At 40.0% G+C, this 24145-nt stretch overlaps 1 protein-coding gene across 1 annotated transcript in view; it reads left to right on the top strand.

Annotated features, from left to right (window-relative positions):
- The first annotated feature begins 12325 nt into the window (after positions 1 to 12325).
- wars2 (tryptophanyl tRNA synthetase 2, mitochondrial) overlaps positions 12326 to 24145 on the top strand; it is a 23265-nt gene continuing 11445 nt past the window's right edge. Inside the window, exon 1 of the mRNA XM_034886129.1 lies at positions 12326 to 12457. Coding sequence (XP_034742020.1) covers positions 12335 to 12457 — 123 coding nt within the window. The 5' untranslated portion in view covers positions 12326 to 12334. The remainder of the gene's footprint in view (positions 12458 to 24145) is intronic.

Below are 24145 nucleotides of genomic sequence, written 5' to 3'. Positions count from 1 at the left end.
GTAATATTGGAGACAGGTTGTTGTTGGGTTTTTCCTCTTTTCTGTCTGCTCCTGTTTTAATTTTCTTTTAATTTACTGCCTCCATTTCGTCTCATTTCCACAGCATTAATTCATGATCTGTTTTCGACAGCAATACTGTTGTCACTCCCTAATTAATTGCAATCGATTCTACTTTGCAGTTTTAAGACAGCAGCAATGAAACGCACACTTCCTGCACAGATGTTTCACATTAAAACCTTCTAGTGGCTCAACAGATCAACAGGTAGCGTGTTTTAGCGTAAACATGTGCAGAACATGATTTGTTGACATCACAGTAGCTTAACACCAATCAAAAAAAGAAAAAAAATAAGTCATGATTGCCCAACATTGTAGCTGTGCTTTTCCAGTCTTATGCTCCAGAATAATATAATCCTCGTCGTTTGAATCCTGATCACACACCACCCAAAAATTCCTTCTGGTCGCCTCTACACAAAATCACGTACATATATTTTACTAAGCCTATGGAAGCACGAAGCTCACATGGTGTGAGCTGCGTGACCGAGTACATTTGCTCAATCGGCTTTTTCATTTACAGCAGTAGAAAAGTAGAATTTTAATTCACTTATTAATTAATTAATTTAATTCCACTTCACGTGAGAGATTGTGCAAATCTCAGCAGTTTTAAAAAGTCCTTAAAGACTTGGCTTTTAACCATTTTATAACATGGAATGTGTATTTTATATTTGATATACTGTTTTAAACATTATGTTTTGACTGTATTGTCCATATTGTCTTTTAACTCTCTTGCCCAGGGACCACAGATGTAAATTAGCTGTGTACAACTAACTCTGGTACGGGCTTGAACTGTGCAAGGTCCCTGACAAATAAACTAATAAACTAAAACTAAAGCTAAAACTAAAAACTAATAACTGTTATGTTGTATTAAGTCATTCCTTACTGGAAACTGTCCCTGTGATACTGGGAGGTTTGGGGTTTGACTTCCAGTGAAGTATTAGAAAATCATGACATGAAGAATTTTTTCTCTGCTCAAACCCCTTTCAGCTCTCTGGGCTGTGGATGGGGCTGTTGGCGTTGCGGTTAATAAACCAGATGAAACTTGTGTGATTACTGTGGGAAAATTGAGCAGGAAGCCTGTCTCATAAGCATCACCATCACAGCTTCTGCTGGTTACCTCCCTGCAAGCTGCTCTGGATTAAAACATTCAATGTCAAAGATATAAAATGCCTCATTATATTGAAGCCTGCCCAGGTGTAATTTACTCAGATGTGTTCATCTAAAGCAGCTTCCTGTTTCACTCTAAACAAATACCACTGACCTCTCCTTCACTCCTTCCTGCCTTTAAATGAGAGTAAATTAGGTGTTATAATGTTGCGGCTGTTTTTAGTGGCTGCTGAGAACACACACACACACACACATGCGGAAAAACATTTGATTGCTGATATTTGGGCAGACAGTTTATTCTGTGTCCTAACGCTTAATCAGTCATCAAGTTTAAAGAGAAGAAGGGGATATAAGCAAACACGTATACACACACACACACACACACACACACACACACACACACACACACACAAGCTAACTGGATTACAAGGTCACATTTGGAGATCAGGATTTACTTGGAGCCGTGCTGCTGGTTTTTAATGGCTAAATCAATTATTGGTTCAGGTTTTCAATACTTTGTGTTGGCATATCGGAAGCTGAGGGAGTGATGCCAGCACAACGTGACCATGTTTTGTATAGCAATTTACCTGTTGGCGGATTACAGCCATGAGTAGCCCGCAACGCCAATTTATGACCAAACTGAGCTTCTGCCTGGTTCATTCGTTCCAAACCAGTTGATGGAAATGTGGCTCTTGTATTGCTGGTTAGATCTATTATTAAAGTACAATATTACAACACACATTTCTAAGATGAGACTGTAATTGCATTAGCATTAATAAAGATTCTTACTACAGAAAATTGTAGGTCTAAACGAAGGGTTACATTTATGATTTGGTAGTATTTCCAAACACCATCTTTTAATTATACAAGATTTGCTGTTTACTACTCTAGGTAGTGAGATAGTCATGTTAGCGTCAATGGTTTATATTAGAGCAGTGTAATGCTGTTTCACTTGCATAAAACAAGTGAAACAGATGAATTGAAACTGAATTCCTCTGCATGACTGCAGAGAGAGTAAATAGAACGAAAGAATATGATGACCAAATCCATAGGCATCTAACATGAAGGAATGGTTCAGTCTGGAGGAATTACACTGTAGGGGAAACAAGGAAAAATTGTCATAAAAATTGAGTTTGTCTGCGTGACTTCTAGTTTCTTTGGTGGGCTGTTGGGGGGAGGACAGTGGGAGGTGGAGGGGGGAGAGGGAGTAGTTAAACCCAAAGAGACAGTCATTATTTTTCATGTTGCAGGGAATAAATGTGGGCTGTCAGGCTGACTAATGACCGGGTCTCTGCTGCGGTAGAATCAGCAGAAAGTCTCCATCTACTGATGTCAGTCATTGTCTGATTGACCCCGGCGCTGATGGATTGTAGAGTCTGGCTCTGATTACTAGCTGCAACTGGCATCAACCCATCCCTTTGTTATTCTGGAAATGGGTAATAAACACACATACTGCAGACATGCGAGCATTCACATACATGCAGATACACACACTCGCTCCTGTACTGCAGTCTTCATCAGTTTTGACACTTTCCTCAGACCTCAGCTCAGTCATAGGCTGCGTGGCGGAAACCCCCGGAACACAGAGCACGTCTGGTTCCAAGAAAGCTACACACAAAGCTCTCAGTTACACTTTTTTTTTTCATTGTGCTGAATGGCTAATAATTACTTTGAAGTTCACTTCAGTGACATAAACTATGCATGTACAGTGTACACCTCGTCCTCCAAAAATATTCACTGTGGCATTCACACTGAGGAAATGCTTTTGTTGTGACTTTTATTTAGTGTTACTCAGCTATGATCCCTCCGGGAGGAGGGACATCTCTCTTATGACAGGAAGTATCAGGCGTTAATTACGAGAATGATTTAAAGCTTATTGCGTACCTTTTTCATATTAATAAACGTCAGTTACGTTCAAGTCCCTGCCAAATAAGTTCATACAAAGCTAATTCAGACTATCAGCTCCATACAACTCTCTCTGTATTTCTCAGTAGGACTATGATCAGAAGATTGTGTCTTCTGGTGACTTTCCCGCACAGAAGCTTGAGTGTAGATAATTATCTATCCTGAAGAGTCCATCATGTTTTTTTAATCCTCTGTGTCCTCCTTGGCTACTAGCAACTGCGTGGAGGAGGGTTGGGGGTGGGCGATCACAGAAAACGTGTATCATGTGGACGCGCCGGCAGATTTTTTTCTTATTACTTAGAATACCTCATAGGGCCACAGAAACTAAACACTAAAGCACTGGAGTGAGATATAAGCTATCAGTGGATACATCAGTTACACTGTAATGATCCAAAATTTAAAAAAATTAACTCACAAGTTATGAGATGTCTGCCGCCAAGAGATTTTGGGCTCCGAATTGTAACAATTGGAGTGAATAGAATTTAGTTTTAATTCTTCAAACACTACACTATTTTCACAAAAATAATCAGCATACTTTAATACGGACTATTTGGAAGAGAGTATTTCCAATGACAACCTTTGACATTGTGTTCTGTATATTATTTTGAGTAACACATCAAATGTTCAACGCACCACCATTTAATTTAGCTTTCTCTAACTTTATGGCAGAATGAATCAAATAAACAAAACAAAATGAAATCTAACTGACTGTAAGCAAACTTTTATGTTTAGGAACAGAAAGAAATGAGACTCATGAATGAACATGCAGGTTACACACGTAAACCCAAAAGTTGAGGTTTAAACACAGGTCCTACTAGCACAATTACAGTAATAATGTCTCTATTTCTCCATCTTTGTCTTAGTGGTATAGCTTCCTGGAAACCTTAATGGAATATAGTGATCATGACTATGTATACTACTAATTACCACTACTATGTCTGCCATCAACTCACATTCAAAAAATGAATTATCAAACAGTATGTACAGGGCATTTATTTAAAACTCAATTAAATAAAACAATAATCATATGACTAATAATATTGTCACTATTCATACTGAAGCAGAGGAAATGTCCTTTTGATCTGTCGTAATTCTGTGTTTTACCCTGTCTGCCCTCCGACTTCTGTCCTGTCAACACTGTAACAGGCAATGAGACAAGGTGCTGAAACAGACTGCCTCCCTGAGGGACCCCACAGCCCCCACTAGGCGCGCGCACACACACACACACACACACACACACACACACACACACACAGTTAAACATGACCAGAACACAGAGACGTCTCCAATAAGAACTGAAGTGAGATCAAGACAAATAAATACATACTGCATTGGTCCGTCACCGTCCGTTTTTTTATGTTGAATATTTATGTTCCTATATTTGGTAATTTTAATTTTAGTTATTTTCATGTTTCAATTGTGTATGTAATGGATGTTCATAATGTATATAGTATTCTAGTTCAGTTACTTATGTTTCATCTGTCCTGTTTCACCTTTGCTGCTGTTTAAAGTCAGTTTCCTTGCATGGGATCAAAACGGTATGTCTCATAATACATTCTTCATCTCATGAATATATTATTACTGCAACTTTTGTAATGTGACCACTGTTAGGATGACCTTAATCCTGCAGATGTCGTATCTAAATTCCCACCCTGAGCTGTGCTTGTACAGTACGTGTAATGCGCTTTTGTCAAATTTTGGAAATAAAATGTTTGAATATATATTTCTTTGGTAATGTTATCAGTAAAACAAAGTAAAAAATTGGATCATCATCATGGTATGATAATAGTGTATGTGTAATAGTGTATGATAGAAAAGACCAAATGAAAAGCAACAAATGAATGAACTGATCTGCAGAACATGCCCATGCTTCCATATTATGGGAACCTCACAAAGGATAAGAGGAGAAAACAGATGTGCCTCTGTGTTTGTTGATGTTTAGTCATCGTCCCTGCATGCTGCTGTCAGGTAAACTCTGACATGTCATTGACATCACATCAACAGCTTCAACTCAAATACACCCTTACTAATCCTCACAAACTAGTAAAAGTTTTATGTTCGGGCTTGTCAGTGAGAAATAATGACATAAAGAAGATTTCTGATGATCGTGTCTGATCACACAGTACAGAGTCTCCTGCCTGATGAACCTAAAGAGACCATAAGGGGCCACCTGGTGGAAAAACGAAATCAATGTTGACACTTGTTCTGCGAGTCTAGACACCCCTGTGTGGAATTTATGAATATATTTACAGAACACAATCAAATAACTGAGTTTGTTATTAACAAGCTCTGAATCGTGTCAGTTTTTTTGACATCACACCTGAGCACACACAACACACCCTCACTATAGTGCAAGTACAGATAGAGACGGTCAATATTTGTTAATACACATCGATAATGATTATGATATAGATTATGAGTTGTGATGATTTTTTTCATTTTGGTATCATTTTGATGAGGACTCATTGTGACAGTAAAATGTCACTCAAAAAAGTGCCCTACATTCTCTATTACGGTTTGATTTGTCCAAGTAATAGTCCCAAAACTGTGACATCACAAAAAGAAAAGTAGCAAATCTAAATTATAGAAGCAAGAAAATATTGATAATTTTTCGGTTTTAATGATGAACTGTACAACTTGTTTTAGCAACAGCCCCAACATATATGATAATTACAAAGTCAAATGAGAAACCATTTTAAATCAAATAAGCTGATGCTTTGAATCCAGAGAATCAAGAAGCTTGACCAAACTGATTAATACATCGATTGATTCAATTCTCTACTTTCCCATGGTAAATATTGTTATATTGCCCACATACTGTAGGTGGGCAGGTGCTGTACATGTCTGTATGTACACTGACACACATAGTATGTATGCACACACAGATGCATTGAGATGACAAACATACATTGTTTTGCACGGTCAGATAGATTAGTAATGAAATCCAGATTCTCCTCTGGGGAAGCAAACATTGCTTTACATAAAATACTTTACTGAATGTTTATTATGCTTGCTGTGGCTTCACGCTGAGAGCAGCGGGCCGGTGAGGGAGAGACGCTGCAGGCTGTGTGCGGTCGGCCCAACAACCCAATCTCTGAGACATTCTCTGCTCTGCATAGTATCTCACTTTATTATTTATTATCCCTCTCGCCAAATTCCAACCAACCATCCATCCATCCATCCATCCATCCATCCATCCCTCCATCCATCCATCATTCATCCATCTATCCATCCATCCATCAATCATCATCCATCCATCCATCCATCCATCTATCTGATCCATCCAATTCATCCATCATTCTTTTGTCTTCTTACTCAGCCAACACATCTTCTGTTTGTCAAGGTGTCTGTTATTCTGTTAGCTGTCCATCCATCCCTCCGTGCATCCATGCATCCATGCATCTATCCATCCATCCATCTATACATCCATCCATCCATCCATCCATCCATCCATCCATCCATCCATCCATCCATCCATCCATCCATCCATCCATCCATCCATCCATCCATCCACTTGGGTGGTGGACGTCCTGTGGACTCCGAATGCCTGCAGTGTCAGAGGGGAGATCCTGTCTTTCAGCATCAGGATCCAGAGTCCAGAAAGTACACACATCTTTGGCCCCTCACTCAGCAGCCCCCCCACGATCCCATCATGCCTTGCCTGGCTGTATTATGACAGGTGGAGTGTCGGTCACCACCAGCTGGACTTTCCTACTAGCATCTCTCCTAAACTCAGGAGGGCTGCTGCAGAGAGTAAGCATGTGTCCCTATGTGTGTGTGTGTGTGTGATAGAGAGAAAGTATACACACATGTTTTTAGAAGTTAAACGTAATGTTCTGTTTATATATTTACATTTAAGTAATATACACTGTATACATTCCAGGTTTTCACTTACGTTAAGGTATGAAAGTATCAGCTCTAAAATATACCAAAAGTAAAACTACTCATTATGCAAATGTGTGATTTCAGAGTAATGTATATTATATTATTGCATTATAATATATTGACACATTAATGTGTACATCACTTAAATTTTGCAGCTGGTAAAGATGGAGATAATTGCAACTGATTTTTTCTGCTGTATAACATGTGAATTCCGTCAATAAAGGGCATTGATAAAATTATCTTAATCTAAAACATTAACATATTACATATTGTATTTGTTGATTATATTTTGAATATTAGATTGATCCAAAATAAAAATCTGCAAAGTAACTAACGCTGCTAAATAAATGTAGTGGCGTTGAAAGTAAAATACTTTCCTTCTGAAATGTAGTGGAGTAGTAGTGGAGTCAGAAGACGTTGTAGACAGTTATCTAGGAGGAGGTGATAAAAGTATTTAAGATGTGGAGTGGTGTCGGAGGAGGAAGAGCAGTAGCAGGAGGTGCAGAGAGCCTGATGAGGATGAAAAATGAATTACCCTGATGGTGAAAGGAGAGCAGATTTGTGATGAAAGCACAAAGTTTTCAATCATCACCTGGACGGCCTCGCTCACCACTGGAGATCACGCTGCTGAGTTTCTATTTTCTTCTTCTTCTTCCAACTGAATGATGGACACTTTTAACACTTGAATTCCCCGTGAAACACAGAATGAAGAAACGTCACCACATTTCACAACATTGATTCACTGTATGTGTAGTTCTTACATCTTTTTGAGCTCTATCAATTACAATTTCTTACCATTATTTATTTACATATCTTCATCAATTTAAAACCATATGTTTGTGATTTTGAACCACTCTGACGTTGGTGTTCCCAGTGGAATTATTAAAGAAAACGATACATTTAATCTGTGAGTTAAAAAAACTGTGCTTATTCTTACTTGGGTTCTCTCCTTGTTCTACTGTACAAACACCATTTCACAGTAATTTAACCCTTGTGTTGTCTTCCTGTCGACCATGCAACTTTTTGTTTTTCTGAGTCAACATTTTGTTGCTTTCATCCATGTTTTTCTATCACTTTTTTTTTTCACCACTTGTTTTTGAAAAAAAGATTCTGCACCTTTTGACATTTTTGAGGACTTTTTCCTGCATTTTTTTTATCCTTTTCCAACATTTGTTTAGGCGTTTTTCAACCTTCTATTATTGTCTTTTTTTCAAATGCTATAAAATAAAAATAAAAACTTCCAAATTAAATGAAAGTAGGGAACTGATCAGGTATTTTACTTGTAAAGAGCTTTGAAGAGAACCACCCATGTTGCTTTTTGTTGTTGAGAACTTGGTTGAAAAATCCACATTTCTGATATATTTAATATTTTGAAAATGGGTCAAATTTGACCCGGGGACAACAGGAGGGTAAAAAGATGCAGAAATCTAAATGGCAACTTATTCTCCTTTATATAAAGCTACCCTGTGGCGTTTTTGACCTTCAATTTGTGGGTCCCTGTTTTGATGTTCGTGTGTAGCCATGCTCACTCCTGCCAATGGTTTCAGACTATTCCACTGACCAACAGCAGGAATGGCAGGAAAGAAAAAGACGGCTATCAAGGAAACAAAGAAGAAGTTGGCTTTTGCAAGTGTTTTATACAGAAAGAAATGAATTCAACTTGTTCGGCTCTTGGATTCACAACGCAATGTGCTGAAAGAAAATATAACCTCTGTTTGTTTACAAGAAAACTCCACAGGGCAACTTCAATGGCATATTCTTTGTCCGGTTTTAGATTTAAGTTAACAGCTTTTTTTAGGCTCTTTTTGGCTGCTAAATTGTGTAAATATTAGTACATCAGTGCATTATTTTTACAGCTATGACAGCCATTTCAATTAATGTAGGCTAAGTTTACAGTTAAGATGTTTCTTCAACATAGTTTGAAAAAGGTTACATTTAGATGACTTTAAACCAGGTTGGTGATGGCACAGTGGATAAGAGACATGCCTTTGGTGTGAGAGACCTGTGTTTGATTCCCACTGATAACACATCAACCAATGTGTCCCTGTGCCAACACTTAACCCCAGTTAGTCCAGAGGCATACAATGATGTTGAATATAAACATAGAGTATGCATAGTTTGTTTGTGTATGTATGATGCCAATCTCACTCCAGTTCTACATATTACCAACATTATTTACCATGAAACACAAACACACACACACACACACACACAATAAATACACTCTTCTTGATTTACGGAAAGGCATTTCTCTTAGACTGAGAAGAAAAGAGGAGCGGGCAGGAGAAAAAAGAAGAGCAGGAGGACCAACCTCTACTGAGTTGCCAGGAAATACACACACACACACACACACACACACACACAAACACACACAAACACACACACCAGAATGTACAAACCCATCTCCCGCCAGTCGGTCTCTGCTCTGCCGACCAGATCTCCCATCACCCAGGCGTGAGAGAACGTGCCAGCTCAGGTCTCTACCATGTGAAACACCAAAGAGCTCGGCCAGCAGCGCCTCGGGAAATAATAATGAATATGGAATGATAGTCTGTATTTTGTGCTGCAAATGCAACCAGATGCAAAAGGTGGAGGAAAAAAAATCAGGAGCAGATGTTTGAGAAACAAGGGTTCTCAGAGAATGGCCAGCGTGCCCTGAAAACATATTGTAACCTTACCCAGCGTGTAGCACAATCACTTATAGTATGCATATTGCCACTTTTTAATGAGGTATGGTATGGAAAGGTTCTGCAGCTGCCTCCCTGGGAAAGTTCAGTTGTTGAGGAAACAGTCAGGCCTAGACACAACACCAACCAATTAACATAGAGACCTCAGACAATGAGGAAACCGCACATGTCTGACAATTTCTGTAGCCTACTGTACATCTGGTGGTGGGTGAATGTGTAATCATACATCTTACTGTTGCATGGGCAGCACCGGGTTTGGACATACAGAACAGTGCAGGCAGCATGATGTACAGATCAGCAAGGAGAGTAGAAGTTCCTGCAAAGGTTTAAGATTGAAGAAGACTTTAAAAAAAAACATATACATGAATTTAACTGTCTGCAAGAATCATACACAGCATGTAATTTGTTTTTATGTAAGTAGCACTTTACAGTTGTTGTTTTTTTCGATTGCTGAACCACAGTGGGCACAACTGGAGTCACATATGCAAAACTCTAACTACAGTCTGTACTGCAGCAGTTCACGTGGACCAAACTTTCGTTTGTTTTTCATTGCTAGAACACAGTTTTCAAAACTCCACACACTTATGCCATGACTTTAACCACAACACTGCGGATTTACTGCACTTTGTTCAGATGCTAACACACTGCTGTCACAACTATTAACCACACACTTAAAAAAGAATACACATAACATTTTTTTCAAAAATTGTAACAATTTTCCTAAACTTTTAATGCACCAACACACCTACAACACACATCTGGCAAAACGGTTGACTCTATGCTCAGAATCACACATTGTAAACTAAACCCCAACACTAAATTTTAAAAGGACAATAATATACTAACACAATACACTGTATCTACCAAAACACTGCAAACATGTCTCAAAATCAAATTATTCTTCCAAAACACTAACACATGTTCTCTCCCAACAGGAACGTAGTCATTCATAGCACAATGTCATAAAAATACCAGGTGGAATTGTAGAAAATGCATTATTTTATAGTTACAGGTATGCTCTTATACAATAGATAATAACATATTCTATTGATCATGGATTGTGTTTTACAATGCAGATTCTCTTGAAGCCTATCTTTGTTTTGTTTTGTTGGGTTTAGTAAATGCGGCATTTTCTTTCTTTTGCTACAGAAATTCAATATAAAGAATGAATGACCCATCTCATAGTAGCTTTGTAGAATGTACGGTATATGACCCTAACCCTGGTACTTGTCTTCCTCTCCCTCCTACTTTCTTTGTGTTCATCTTTACTGTATTGTTCCTTTTCCACACAAAATGAGCCCAAATAGGTCCTCTTTCACTGTATGTACTACTGTAACGTATCAGAATAAGAATCAGCGTTGGCCAGGTTTGCATAAACAAACAAGGAAATGACTTTGGTTACTGTAATCTTTGCTCACTTACTCACTTACTGTGACATGTAAAGAATACTGTAAAAACTGATAATCATGTGATTGAAAGAAACCTCCACAGCTAAGTGTGTTTCCTAGATGGGATTCAGCTGTGATTGATCTATTTGCATAACAATCAGCTTCAATCAGCTGTTTCTTTAATTTACAGTAACAACAGAACATTATAAAATGCAGGGGATGTTTGTGTTTCAATTAACTATCAATTCATTCAATTACTAACTAATGTGAACAGCTGTTCGCTTGGACTTTAGCCTATGAGTTAGGTTTAGAACATGAAAACCAGAGTTTCTGAGGACACATCCTTTACGGTGAGTCACTCTGCATACCTGGGGTTGTGCGTTGTATGGGACACAGGTTTATGCATATACTTAGGTATAGAGCTCTGAACCTTCCTGGGGTTGTGCGTTGTATGGGACACAGGTTTATGCATATACTTAGGTATAGAGCTCTGAACCTTCCTGGGATTGTGCGTTGTATGGGACACAGGTTTATGCATTTACTTAGGTATAGAGCTCTGAACCTTCCTGGGGTCGTGCGATGTATGGGGCACAGGAAAGGTCTAAAACTTTATTTTGAAGTTACATTTTACTAAAAAAAAATGTCTTCAAAATTCCAATAATTGGCTCTTTAAATGAGCTTTAGCTCTAGCATTTCCTGGGACTGTGCGTTGTGTGGAAAGCATTTGTGATTTTGTCAGTAAAAATCCATTGTTTTGGTCTTGGTTGAGCTTGTGTGTAAAAGAAGTTAAAAAACTTTTCAAATATTGTGTTAACTGTATGCATTTTGTGTCAAAGCAACAAAAAAAGTGATCTGTGTGTTTTGTCGTTGAACTGAGCTATCATCACAGCATGTCCAATCTGAAATACCACTTGATGTCCAAGCACACAGCTGATGCCAATTCCCCGACCCCTCCTCAAAGCATTTTATTTCCATCTTTTATTGATGGGCAATGTTTTGGGACATTGTGTAAGAGATTGTTTGCGCCAAGTGAGAATGTTACGGGTGAAATTGAACACTACAGTAGGCTAATGTTGTTTAAAAAAAAAGAACAAAAAAAAACATTTGCACAAAGCAACTTTTCCAGGATGATGAAAGCATTAAAATGATAAAAAATAATGGGACATAAAGAAATCAAGGGACATTTAGAAGAGAGGTAATTGTGCGATTAATTGCGATTAATCGCTATAAAATATATGGAATCGTTTGACTGCACTACTGCAAACGGCTGAAACGCATCTCTCCCTTTTGTCCTTTCAAAGCCACCGTATGAGGTCACAATTCAAGATGGCGCTTCCCGTGCGGACTAACTTCAAACAGCTCTTCAGGTTCATTCAAAAGTTTAATTCTCCTACAAGATTACTCTGCTCTGAAGCTTGTACGGGAAACAAGGTACGTGAAGTGTGTTGTTAACAGAGGCGTGCTGTGTCTCAGCTGCAGCCTGTGACTGAAACGTTACCGGGTTTGAGTGTTTACTCACTGTGTCCTCCGTTCACTCACTAAAACATGTTGAATTCAGTCTTTATATGTCAAGGATAAATATTAATAAAGAACTGTTGTACCTTATTTTAAATTAAACTCTTTCTGTTGTTGTTTGCTTATTTAAACCGAGTGGCGAACACGTTATTTGTATCAGTACAATGATCCTGTTTGGATGTCATTTTCATTGGCTAATATTGAATCTTAAAAGTTAAAACGATTATAGTGTGATTTTTGCGAGGATTTGTACCAAAGAAAATATGCAGTTATTTCATGAATTCAGGATACTATGCATTCTGATACAATTCCCTTGGCCTTTAGAGTTGAAATAACCCCACATCATCACATACCCTTCACCATACCTAGAGATTGGCATGGTGTTATTTCAGTTAGCTTAATAGCTGGTTTGATTTGCATTGAGAGATGATCTAATGGAAAGTCCCCCATGCCTATCTCTGTGTATGGTGAAGGGAATGTGATGATGTGGAGCTATTTTAATTAAAAAAGAGAATTGGAGTCCTTAAAAGGTTGGATTCCCTAAAACTTTTTTTAATAAAGGCATTAAGATCTATTTCCAAAGAGTTTTTTTTATTCCTTTTTCACAACTTTAGCATGGGTGAGTAAACTTTCTCCAGCCACTGTACAGGATCTACTTCTCCTCCAGGTGTGGATGGTCATCTTGGCTTTTTGATAAATGATCTCAACACTAGATGTGAGAAATTTCCACACATTGGACCTTAAGACTATTGGCTTCACAAAACGCTGTATTTGTCAGTATGGCTATGTTCAGAAACCAGTTTGGTCCAGGGACTTTCACGTGCAGAATCTTGAGTGAAAATAATTACTTTTTCTGAAGAATCATCATGTTTTTTTTTATCCACTGTGCCCTCCTTGGCTATTAGCAACTGCATGGAGGAAACGGGGGTGGGGGCTGTGTGTGATCACAGAAGACTTGTATCATGTGTATCTGCTAAAAGTGTTGTTGTCATTACTTAGAGTTCCTCATAGGGTGACAGATATAAAACACGATCGCTTTAAAAGGAATAATTTGGTGTGGCCAGGTCGGCTCAGTGGAAGAGCAGGCTCACATATACTAAGAGGTTTATGCCTTGATGCAGAGGTCCAGGGTTCAAATCTCTCAACTGTCCTGTCAAAAATTAAAGGCAGAAAAGCCAAAATAATTATCTAAAAGGAAAAGTTTGGATTTTTTGAAGTAGTAGGATTGTGTGAGGTACTTCCATCTATAGTCAATATCACCTACAGTAGATGGCGGTCTATTACTGGAGGACAGGGAGCTAGTGCACTACTGGTTAAGCCTAAAAATGTAGGGTTTAAACAATTTAAGGGTAACAATCTCTTCAAACTGTGGCTGTTACCTATGTAGAGAACACTGGCTGAATTGTAGCAGGACGTTTTGGTATTTAAAGCAGCTGCATTAAGTTGGAAAGCACAAAGTGTTGTCAGAGACTTTAAACAGTAACCGTCAGCTTCAGTGTCAGTTGCTCAGAATCAAAGAGTGAATGTTTTTTTTTCTTTGCTTGAGTACAGATGAAAGCAAACATGGTTACTCCCCAATCCCTGGCGGAAGGGCATTCTGGGAAATGGACAAAATTGTAAGATGGAGTAATTGAACTAAACAAGAAATGTGATCAAAATTATGTTATGAATGAAATGTGACGTGTGATGGATTGATTCATCAAGGTTTTACAAAACCACATAATTGTGTTATTTGTTGTCAAGGTTTTTTTGTTTTTATGGCTTTATGGTTCCTGCATACATTTAAATCATGCTTTTTTTTTTTATTAGTTTGTTTTTGGCCTTTCCTTCTTAGTTCTGAGTGACACATGACATCATTAATGGTTCATTTTTGACTGTAGCAGCTTTCATTTGTGACTAGAAGATTTTTCCTTGTCTATCCTGAGTTTATATGGGGCAGTTTCCTTTCCTAGACATGTGACATCATATCCTCAGTAGCACTCTTGAGTGTACCTTTTTTTACTTTTTTAAACAGGCCTATAACTCAGCTTAGAGTTTCCTATGATTGCTAGGCTGCCTACAAGAAGCAAATGGGGTGTTAAGGCAAACAACGAGTCCCCTGGTAAGTGTAAGAATAACCAGTGTGTTTCAGCACAACAGAGATGCTAATTATTGAGCCGTTCTTGCGTTACTGTGCAGTTAAAATGCTCAACCATCTACCAAAAGCCCTGGTACTAGTTGATGTATGAGCTGTAATACAGTATGCACGTTTACCACCGTCCCGTCTGTATTTTGTTAAGGCAGAGTCTCCTGAGAGGCCGGAGAGGTGTGCGACGAGAGGGGAGGAAGGAGGTGGAAGTAGCGGGGACTCGAAAAGCATCACAGCAGTGCTTCATTATGAGCAATAACATCAGAAATGAAGTGTTGGTTTTCATTTGTTTTAATTTTCTCCAAATGTGGACCGCTCACAATGCCCCGAGGTGTGATGTGCGTCAAACAAGACGCTTTTTTGAAGGTTTTTCTGCACTGGAAAATGTGTTTTTAAAAAGTCAGTGAACCTCAATGGACTGACACAAAGATGAAGTGTGGCTTTTTTCAGATGCTCTGAATTCTGATAGAAGGGCTTTTGAGACAGCTGTGTGTGCTTGCTTTTTTAAAATCTCGTCACTTAGTTAAAAATTTCTTACTCATAATCGCAAATATCAGCAAAATAACCTGTAGTAATTTGACAGTATTTTCAGTGTGTTCTGGGGGACACAACCTTGTTTTCACAGCAGATTAAAATGTATATTTTTTTATTCAGACCAAGGCAGGGCAGAGCAGTGCTAATTTCCTGGGTTATTCATTTAAGTTTATGAAGTGCCTAAAATAATACCCATAGCAAGCTACCTGAGCCAAAAGCAATTGCTCCAAGTCTTGGCATGTTTTTGTTTTTTTAATTTAGTTAACTCTAATTAGGTAAGTGGTTTTGAACGTTTGTCGTCTTAAATTACCGGAAGTTGGACAAAGTAAGGACAAATAAGTAGGTGTCTGTTTTCCTGCTGTAGCAAGAGATTTATTTCAATTTTTTTGCTCTACTGACATTTTTCCTCAAGAAGTCTAAACTGACAAAGCTTGCATAGCGAAAAAATTTATCTTTTTTTGGCGCTGCATAAATTAATTCAACCTAAGTTTAGCTGTTGTGTTGTTTGCTTAGAATTGAAAGGTGTGTATTCTCTCTCGCCTCACACCAACCTCCAGCCTCGCGTCAGCTGGAAGTGTAGGGCTCCCCATCTAGACGGCCCTGGTCTGTGGTCCAGTTATTGACTGATATCAGTCATGTCAGCCCCGGGCTCTAGGAAAGAGGAAGTGACTTTTAATTTGCCTCTCTGTTCTCCTCAGCTCCAAATTCACTTGGGTGTCAGCTAAAACCATTAGAGCTGCTCCCGCACCGCATGGGAGAGGCCGGCGAGAGCGAGGAAACATGGCCTCCCCTTTGAGGATGTTCATTAACTGCCCTATTTATTTTCAACTGTCAGAAAAGCCCACTAATTCTCAGCAGTCCCATCTGTGTAATTAGGTCTGTCATAGTCATTCTCCAGTCAGGGTGCTCACTCAGACACATTACCCATTTCTTAAAACTATCTCCTATGTCAACATATTCCTTTTTTTTTTTAAATTCATATCTAGCCAAGTGGAATTACAGAACCACTCTGTAGCTGTTTGCCCACAGTGGTGACTGGGGAATCTTACTAGTTTTCCTGTGTTATAGTCCCCGCCTGATCCAGCGCCTTTCCGCTGAGCGTCTGACACCTTTAATTAAAACGTACCACGTATCTGGTGTCCTGCCTTTGAGCTGCTCTCAAGTCAGCTGACGCTGCCTTTGCAAGAGGAAATGACTGGCCTCTTTAGAGAGGAGCTGCCGGTAGATGTTTGCCAAGAGTGTTACCATAATTACATATTGATACATTTATGAAGTGTGTGCCATTTATTTCTTTGCTGCGTTATGACTTTTATGTGTTTTTTGGGAGGTATTAGCTCTCCTGTCAGTCATTTGTTTTCTGAAAGCAAAATAAAATTGAACATGTCCATTGTCAACACAGAAGGAGGAGGAAGTGGTTTAATGAAACGATTTGGAAGGAAACAAGTAGCTCTGAAATGAATGTGTTTATCTAACGGTGAAAAAGAGTCACATAAATTAAGGTTGGCTTTTCCAGCTGCTTAACATGTGATCATGGGCATATTTCAGGCAAACTAGTTTGGTTGAACGTACAGTACAGTTTCAGTCAGTGATACTTGTTTTATTATAACCGCTGTAAATAAAACAGCTGTTTATCCGGCTTGATTTGTAACTTTTTTGCAGACTTTGTTGGCAAACCATGGGTCACAGCGTGCCCAGCATACAGGGATTGGACAAACAAAACACATGGTCGTCTGCAAAAAATGTGATCTCGCTCAAATTTTGCCACAACTAGATGCAGCATCATCTGGTTCAGACAAATACATCACATTTCTCGTAGTTTACTTAGTCTACGCTTTAATTTTAGTGTTCATCTTTTGATTGTCAAAACGGACGACAAAAAACCAGACTGTTAAGTCCTTGAAGTAAATCAGTTTTAGTAAGATGTTTTATGATGGGCTTTGTGTCACAGTGTGTAAAGTTTACAGTTCTTTGAGTTTAACGACATCATAGTTAATACAATGTCAGTTGTCACTGTTTGTCACTTCCCATAAACTAGAAGAGTCATTAAAGCTTCCTGTCTTGAGTAGGCACTGCTCCTGTTGGTTATCTCCCCCCCCCCCCCAGCCGAATTGAAGTCTGGTTCCTTCAGAAGCTGCAGCCTGTTAGGGCTGGATGCTGGGGCTGCCTCCCCTGCCTGGTTATTTTTGGAGCACCGTCGGGCCCTGTCTGCGGGAAGTGCTGTTTTTGAAGGGCCTCCAGTCCCATTAATCAGCCGAGCGACCCCACGGCGCGAGCGGGCCCCGAGCCCTGGCCCGCCACACTGCAGCGTTCTGTTCCTGTACCCCCGCTCTCCGCACAGTGTGAAACTCAGAGGAACCTCATCAATCTCACCTGTCCCACACGTCAACCGCAGATTTAATCAAACGCTCCTTATGGTCCTTCCCCTCTGCTTCCCCTCCAACACGCTCACTAGGAGAGGAAAAAAAGAAAAAAAACTCTTGACTGGGCTATAGCACTTTTATTCTTATTTATTTTTCACATTGCCTCCTCATCACTTCTTTTTTCTTTCTACTGCTTTATCCACCACTCCATGTTTTCTTCATTTTTTTGCCTCTTTGGTTTGTATACAGTGTGCATTTTTTCTCTGTGGTTATATGCACTTTGTTTCAAGCTGTCGTGTGTACCCCCTTTGGCTAAACACACACACACACACGTATGCTTAAAGGGATAAAGGGGGGGTAATACACTAAACCCCATTTCCTATTTGATATCTCACTGAAGTACAGCTCTGTTGGTCACCAGCGTTAACAGGTCCCAAAGTGACAGAAAGACAGAGATGAAGAAAGATACTGTGGATTGGACGGAGGTGTGTCAAGGTGCATTTCATCATGGTGCCAGTGTTAATGGGGTGCTTGGGGCGCCCAGGACAGAAGAACACTGGATCCTGTGTGTCAAACGCCCAGCAGGAGAGCCGTGAAACTCTTTTGGCCCATCTTGGTGCAGCCACGGTTGGATCTGGAGCTCTTCCCCGGCCCACAAAGAGCTGATGGTAACTCACAGCGGGGCAAGCAGCAATGCCCCTAGAGGTGGTTTTTGAGATGTGTTGAAATTGGCGAGGTAAAATGGTGGTGGCTGTTGGCCCGCTCATCAGCCCCTTGGTGAGAGAGATGTCAGTGGGCCACTCCAGGACTCCCAGGCTCTGATATGATGTATGAGCCCTGAAAAGCAGCCCAGAACAGATCTAAGAAGTGAAGTCCACTGTTTTGCAAGTTCTAGCTCGACCAAATCTGAAGCTGTGATTAATAACATTGAATGTAGCGAGACTGTAGGCCTGGACATGCTGGAAACTGCAATTGTTCAACAATTGTAATGATGAATGATAAGTTCAAGTTCTTCATTGTCATATGCACAACCATTACAGTGAACCAGTCGTTGGCTATTCAATTCTTAGTTCACAGGCTCCCTCCAACAATGCACAAACAATTATGTATAAAAAATAAAATCGCATGAGTAAAACTAAATTAGATTCTAAGATAAAATAGTGCAGCAGTTTAAATATGGCAATACAGTATAATACTATGTTGTCCAGTGATATTAAAATGTGTATATCTCAGGTCGGTTTTTAACACTTTGCTGTAACATAGCATGCTTTAGCCATACATGTAATGCAACCATTTCCTATAGTGACACCAACTTAAGGATTAGGCTCATGTAAGCAGCAACAAAAATGGACTACTAAATGGAAGAAACAAAGAAAAACATTTGTGCGTGATATTTAGACAGGACGTGAGATACAGTTTAGGGGCCAGATAGAATCATCATTTTGGAGCAATAAAGCTGTGCAACACCTAGTGTACACACCGTTTTCCTGGGCAAACCAAGTGTGTTATCAGTTAGTTATTTAGGATGTCTGACCAAAACGCAGTGATGTAATTCCGCCTACAAGATTAGTAAAATCACAGCCCAGTTTAACTGTGGGAGTTAAAACCCCCACAGCTTTATAAATCTGGAAAAAATAATTTATTTGATTCAAGACCAAACTCTACGTTTTATGTGTGTCGTCCCAGTCCTTTTTGTCATTGTTATACATGCTTTTGTAAGGATCTTGCACCCACTAAAATGATAAATCCAACATTTTTCATTCAGTTCCCACAAGGAAGTGGTTCCAGGTCTCTGGAAGACATTAAAAAGAAAAGAAAAATTGTTGTTTTCAGGGAATCCTGGAACTAGATTTCCTCTGGATTTGTTGGAAAGTCAACGTTAACTCAAAAAAAGATTTGTTAAATAAAGTAAGTGAACCCGTTGAATATTTTTTTTGTTTAACAATGTAGCTTGTGCAAAGAATCTGGTCAGGTTACTGCTCGTATGATGGGCTTTTTTCTTTCCACCAGTGTTGATCTTTGATGTGAGCTGTCAAATTCACATGGACAGACACCTTCACAGCTTAACGGATGTTGATGTAGGCAAAAGACTACGACACGTGCAGACATACGTCTATGTTTGCAAACGACCTCTGTCCCTATGGAGATTACCACACACGTACACTCACAGACAAACGAACACATATTCCCGGAAAGTTGCTGCAAGTGTGAAAACATGGCCTTTTAGTGTATGTAACCTTCTAGCTGTTGGCGTTAATGTCACACACACATGGTGTGTAATGCATTTAGCATATGGCAGACATGGACGAAGAAAGCTTTCGTCACCTTTGCGACGATGTAAAACAGCGTTGTGCCGGTCAAAGTTAAATATGAAAAAACAACCAGCATTTCTCACCACTATGTGTCATTAAAAGAGATAGAGAGAGAAAAGTGAAGAAGACATTAGAGGAAAGCAGATGTAGCTGCTTAGCAGGGCTTTACTCTTTTATTTCACTGAAATTTTGTCCAACAAAGGGATAGTATTTTGTTTGCAACTGCAGATCGAGACCTACCTGCTGTTGCTTAACTTTTTGCCTCAAAACTTTTTTCAGGTCAGAAATAACATTACCTTTTCTTGCCTCGCTATCTGCCTGGCTCTAGGGATGGCAATGCTATTCTGTCAGCTGGTTGGTCCACCAGTTTGTTCCAGACTGAAATTGACTTACTACTATTAGATGGGCTGCCATGACAGTTTGTACAGATGATGAATCCTCATAACTTTGTTCAACCCCATATGGTCACACTGGGAGGTTAAAATTTGCGGACTAACTTTGTGTGAATTGAAATTCCTTGGTTACTATTGGATTAGATTGCCATGAAATTTGGTACAGTCATTCATGCCACCCTCAGGATGAACTGTAACAATGGTAAACTTTTCATCAAGAGCCATCATCTGATCAACATTTTTATTTGCATCCGCATGTTGTGCCTAAGTACAGCCTCACAGAAGAGCTAGCATGGCTATATAGACTCTTATTCTTTTTGTATTAAAGGTCCAATGACATGGTGCTTTTTGGATGCTTTTATATAGGCCTTAGCAGTCTCCTAATACTGTATCTGAAGTCTCATTCCCACAATTCAGCCTTGGTGCAGAATTACAGCCACTTGAGACAGTCCCACAATTAGCTTTCCTGATTATGTGGCATTTCTGAGTCTGTAGCTTTTGAGGAGGAGAAAGGGGGGGAGGGCAAGGCAGAGGCTGGGGGTGTGGCCTTGACCAACTGCCACTTTGCTTGTTTGAAAGCTATAATCTCTCTCTCTCTCTCTCTCTCTCTCTCTCTCTCTCTCTCTCTCTCTCTCTCTCTCTGTCATGGATGGGCTCAAATTCTCTGGGTGGGCAAAGCAGAGAAAGGGGAGGTAGCCTTTCCCCTAATGACCTCATAAGGGGCAAGATTCCGGATCGGCCCATCTGAGCTTTCATTTTCTCCAAGGCAGAGCAGGATACCCAGGGCTCGGTTTACACCTATCGCCATTTCTAGCCACTGGCAGGCTGGGGGAATGCATATTAATGTTAAAAAACCTCAAAGTGACATTTTCATGCCATGGGACATTTTAAGGTTAATTCAAGGTGGAATAACGGGATGGTAAACTGCTTCTGTACTGGACTGACAAGTTTAAGTGTGTTGCACCTCTACAGGTGTTCATCATCAGCTGTCAAAGGCAAAACACATGCTCTGACATCACTGAGAAAGGTGTTTGCCAAAAGGGCAACATGCTTGGAATACTTCAACCCACAGAGAACAATGTCAACAGTTCTCTGCCCTCAACTCAACTTTCTTCTTACAGCATTTTAAACACAATGCAGTTAGTCTAACATTTTCTTCAGAACAGACAGAAAGAAACAAAAGAGAAAAATAAACTGCCAAATTTTAACCTCTTATTTTGTGATGGTTTCAGGACCTCATCTAGTTGTCTAAGTCTGGTTACAAATTGTTCTGCTTGAAGGCAAATCTCCAACGTACGAAGTAGAACACTCATGTGCATGTTGCATGTATGTGCATGTTGAAATGAATTCACTTGCACAGGTTTAATATGGCCAAAGGCCAAAGTATGCAAGATGATAATATTTACTACTCCTGGCTTTGCAGTGCAGTATTCATGACAAATATTAAAAGCTCTACAACATTTTCTGGGTCTTCTGTCATCATGCAGTAGTTGATTTAGTTCCTTATGTAACCTACTTTAGTTTCCAACGATTATACAGGCACATGTTTAAAGATACTTTCCTCTGACCAACAGTAACACGGAGGTGTCTGTCGAAGTAGCGTTATGCGCGATGGTGTGATTGCCCAGTGGCTAGTTAGCCGCTGCGTTGACTCTCATTTCACGCTTGATTGGCTCATATGACACCATTACCATGTCTGCATGGCTAATGGGCTCCCCTGGGGGCCATAGTGGAGGGGGAACATGCATTTGGCGTGTCAGCTCGAGGTGAGAACACACATGAGCCAGACTCTGGGCCCCATCCGCACCCAAATCAATCCTGACACCTCTTAAGAGGCTCTCAGCATCAATGGCACTCCAGTGCAATTACCCCGTCGGTAATGACATAAGCACCCAGTTCCTTCCTGCCTCTCTTGCCGGGCTGCAACCAGCTCCCTCAGGCCAGTACATAGAGACTTTTTGGACCACGCTGTCCTCAGAACAGTTGTTATTTGATCCCTCAGGCCTGAGAGATGGCGAAGCTCTGTGCCATGCTGGTGAGAGAGCAGCTGTAATCTGATCTTAAAGGCTGTGTTGAGCCTGTCCCTCACTCAGATTGAATGTGATGTAGCTTAGCTAGCTGTCAAGATAAGCAGCAGCGACTGAAGAGGATATCCTCTGAAAGCTTCAGGTTTTAATGATTACTTATAATAACCTTGAAGTGTGCGGCCGGGAAACATATGATTGCCAGTCAGATTTGAGGTGATAACACAGGGATCCCATGGGTTTGTGTGGGAGTGTTTCAAAATGGACTCCTCTATCCAGCTGTTGCTGTTTACAACCCATCAACACATCTTGCAACAAGCTAAAACAATTTTAACCTTGTCAATTTTTTGGGATTAAAAGTTAGTTACAAAAATAAACCTTGAGTTGTAATCCAAACAACTTTGGGATGGATTGCCATGGAATTTGGTACAAGTTGGTACTAATGGTATTCTCATCAGCCTCAGCTGTGCCTATTAGCAAATGTTACTATGCTAACATGCTAAACTTAACATGGTGAACATTGCACTTGCTAAACAATAGCTGTTAGTATTGTCATTGTGAGCATGTTAGCATGCCGATGTTAGAATTTAGCTCAAAACACAGCCGTGCCTAAGAAAAATCTCACAAAGCAGCTAGCATGGCTGTACATTCTTGTTAAAATGAACAGTGTAATACTACTTTACCTTTACACGTAGTATTACACCTACAACAACACAGCCACTTCCTTCTTAATATACAGAGGCATTGTTGGATCCTCCTTTAACCTGGATTTTTTTTTTTTAAACCTTGTGCAATTCTAACCCTTTTTCACGTGGAGGTTCATGTTATTTCTACCACAGATTCCACCTCCCCACCCCAACAAAGACATCACCTTATCACACCCGGCCAAAGCCACAGCACTGTACCTTTGCCGGGAACTGAACCCCGGCCTTCTTGGTGGGCAAGCAAATGTGCGTCACCCGGGCACCATACAATTTGTCTTACCAACTCCCCAACAAAAACACCAAGTCCCACTCTGGGTCTTTGTGAGTTTCTGCTCCGTCAAAGCCCTAATCTACTGTGTAATGGCTTTGGTAAAGAATCCCCTAGATTTTGGAGGCCATTGCGGTTTCATGTCTCATGACAGGTGCCGCTCTGCTAGCCCTGTAATTGTATAATGTGGTGCTCGGTGCCACAAGACTCTCTTCCAGCAGGGCCAATTGAAAGCCAAGATTCAGTGGAGTGGTCTTATGCCAGAAGAAATGAGTTGGTCTGGCCCAACCCGACTCTGCCAAAAGAGAAACACCATGTTTGCTCAAGGATACAAACACGAGTGATTGCCCTCTTTCTTTCAGAGGGGGGTGAAGAGCCCGCTGCTTTTCTAGCTCTAGCAAAATAAGGTTATAATGTTGGTGATATGGTGGGCGGCATGTTGTATGGTCTTTCCGTGGTTCTGCCCCCCCTCCTCTTCCAGTGTCTTTCGTTGTGGTAACAGAGGCCTTGAAGTCGGCTGGACCGATGTTAATATTATTGTTGGCCAGTGAGGTGATGCATTCTTTGTGCTGGATGTGTTTGGGAGAGAACAGAGGTGCTACCAATGGAGTTAGCATCTCAGTAATACAAGCAGGACCGCTGCTGGCCCCCAACCTGCCAATAGTTTAACACGGTCTCTGCAGACTTTCTCACTTTTTCACCTTCACCCTCTCTCCAAACACTAGTTTCTCTTCAGTCTTTCTTTTGTTCAATATCGTGTCTTTTCTCTTGTGATCAGTTTTAATCAACAAATCATTTTGAGACAGATAACCATAAGTACTTCTAAGATACAGGCTATGAATATCTTGAATTAGTTTTTAAAGTGCTCATATTATTCTTTTT

This window comes from Etheostoma cragini, chromosome 11 (genome assembly GCF_013103735.1).
Source record: "Etheostoma cragini isolate CJK2018 chromosome 11, CSU_Ecrag_1.0, whole genome shotgun sequence".
In the NCBI taxonomy this organism is placed as follows: Eukaryota; Metazoa; Chordata; class Actinopteri; order Perciformes; family Percidae; genus Etheostoma; species Etheostoma cragini.
Note: the sequence above shows the minus strand (reverse complement) of the source record. Positions and strands in the feature narration are given on the sequence as shown.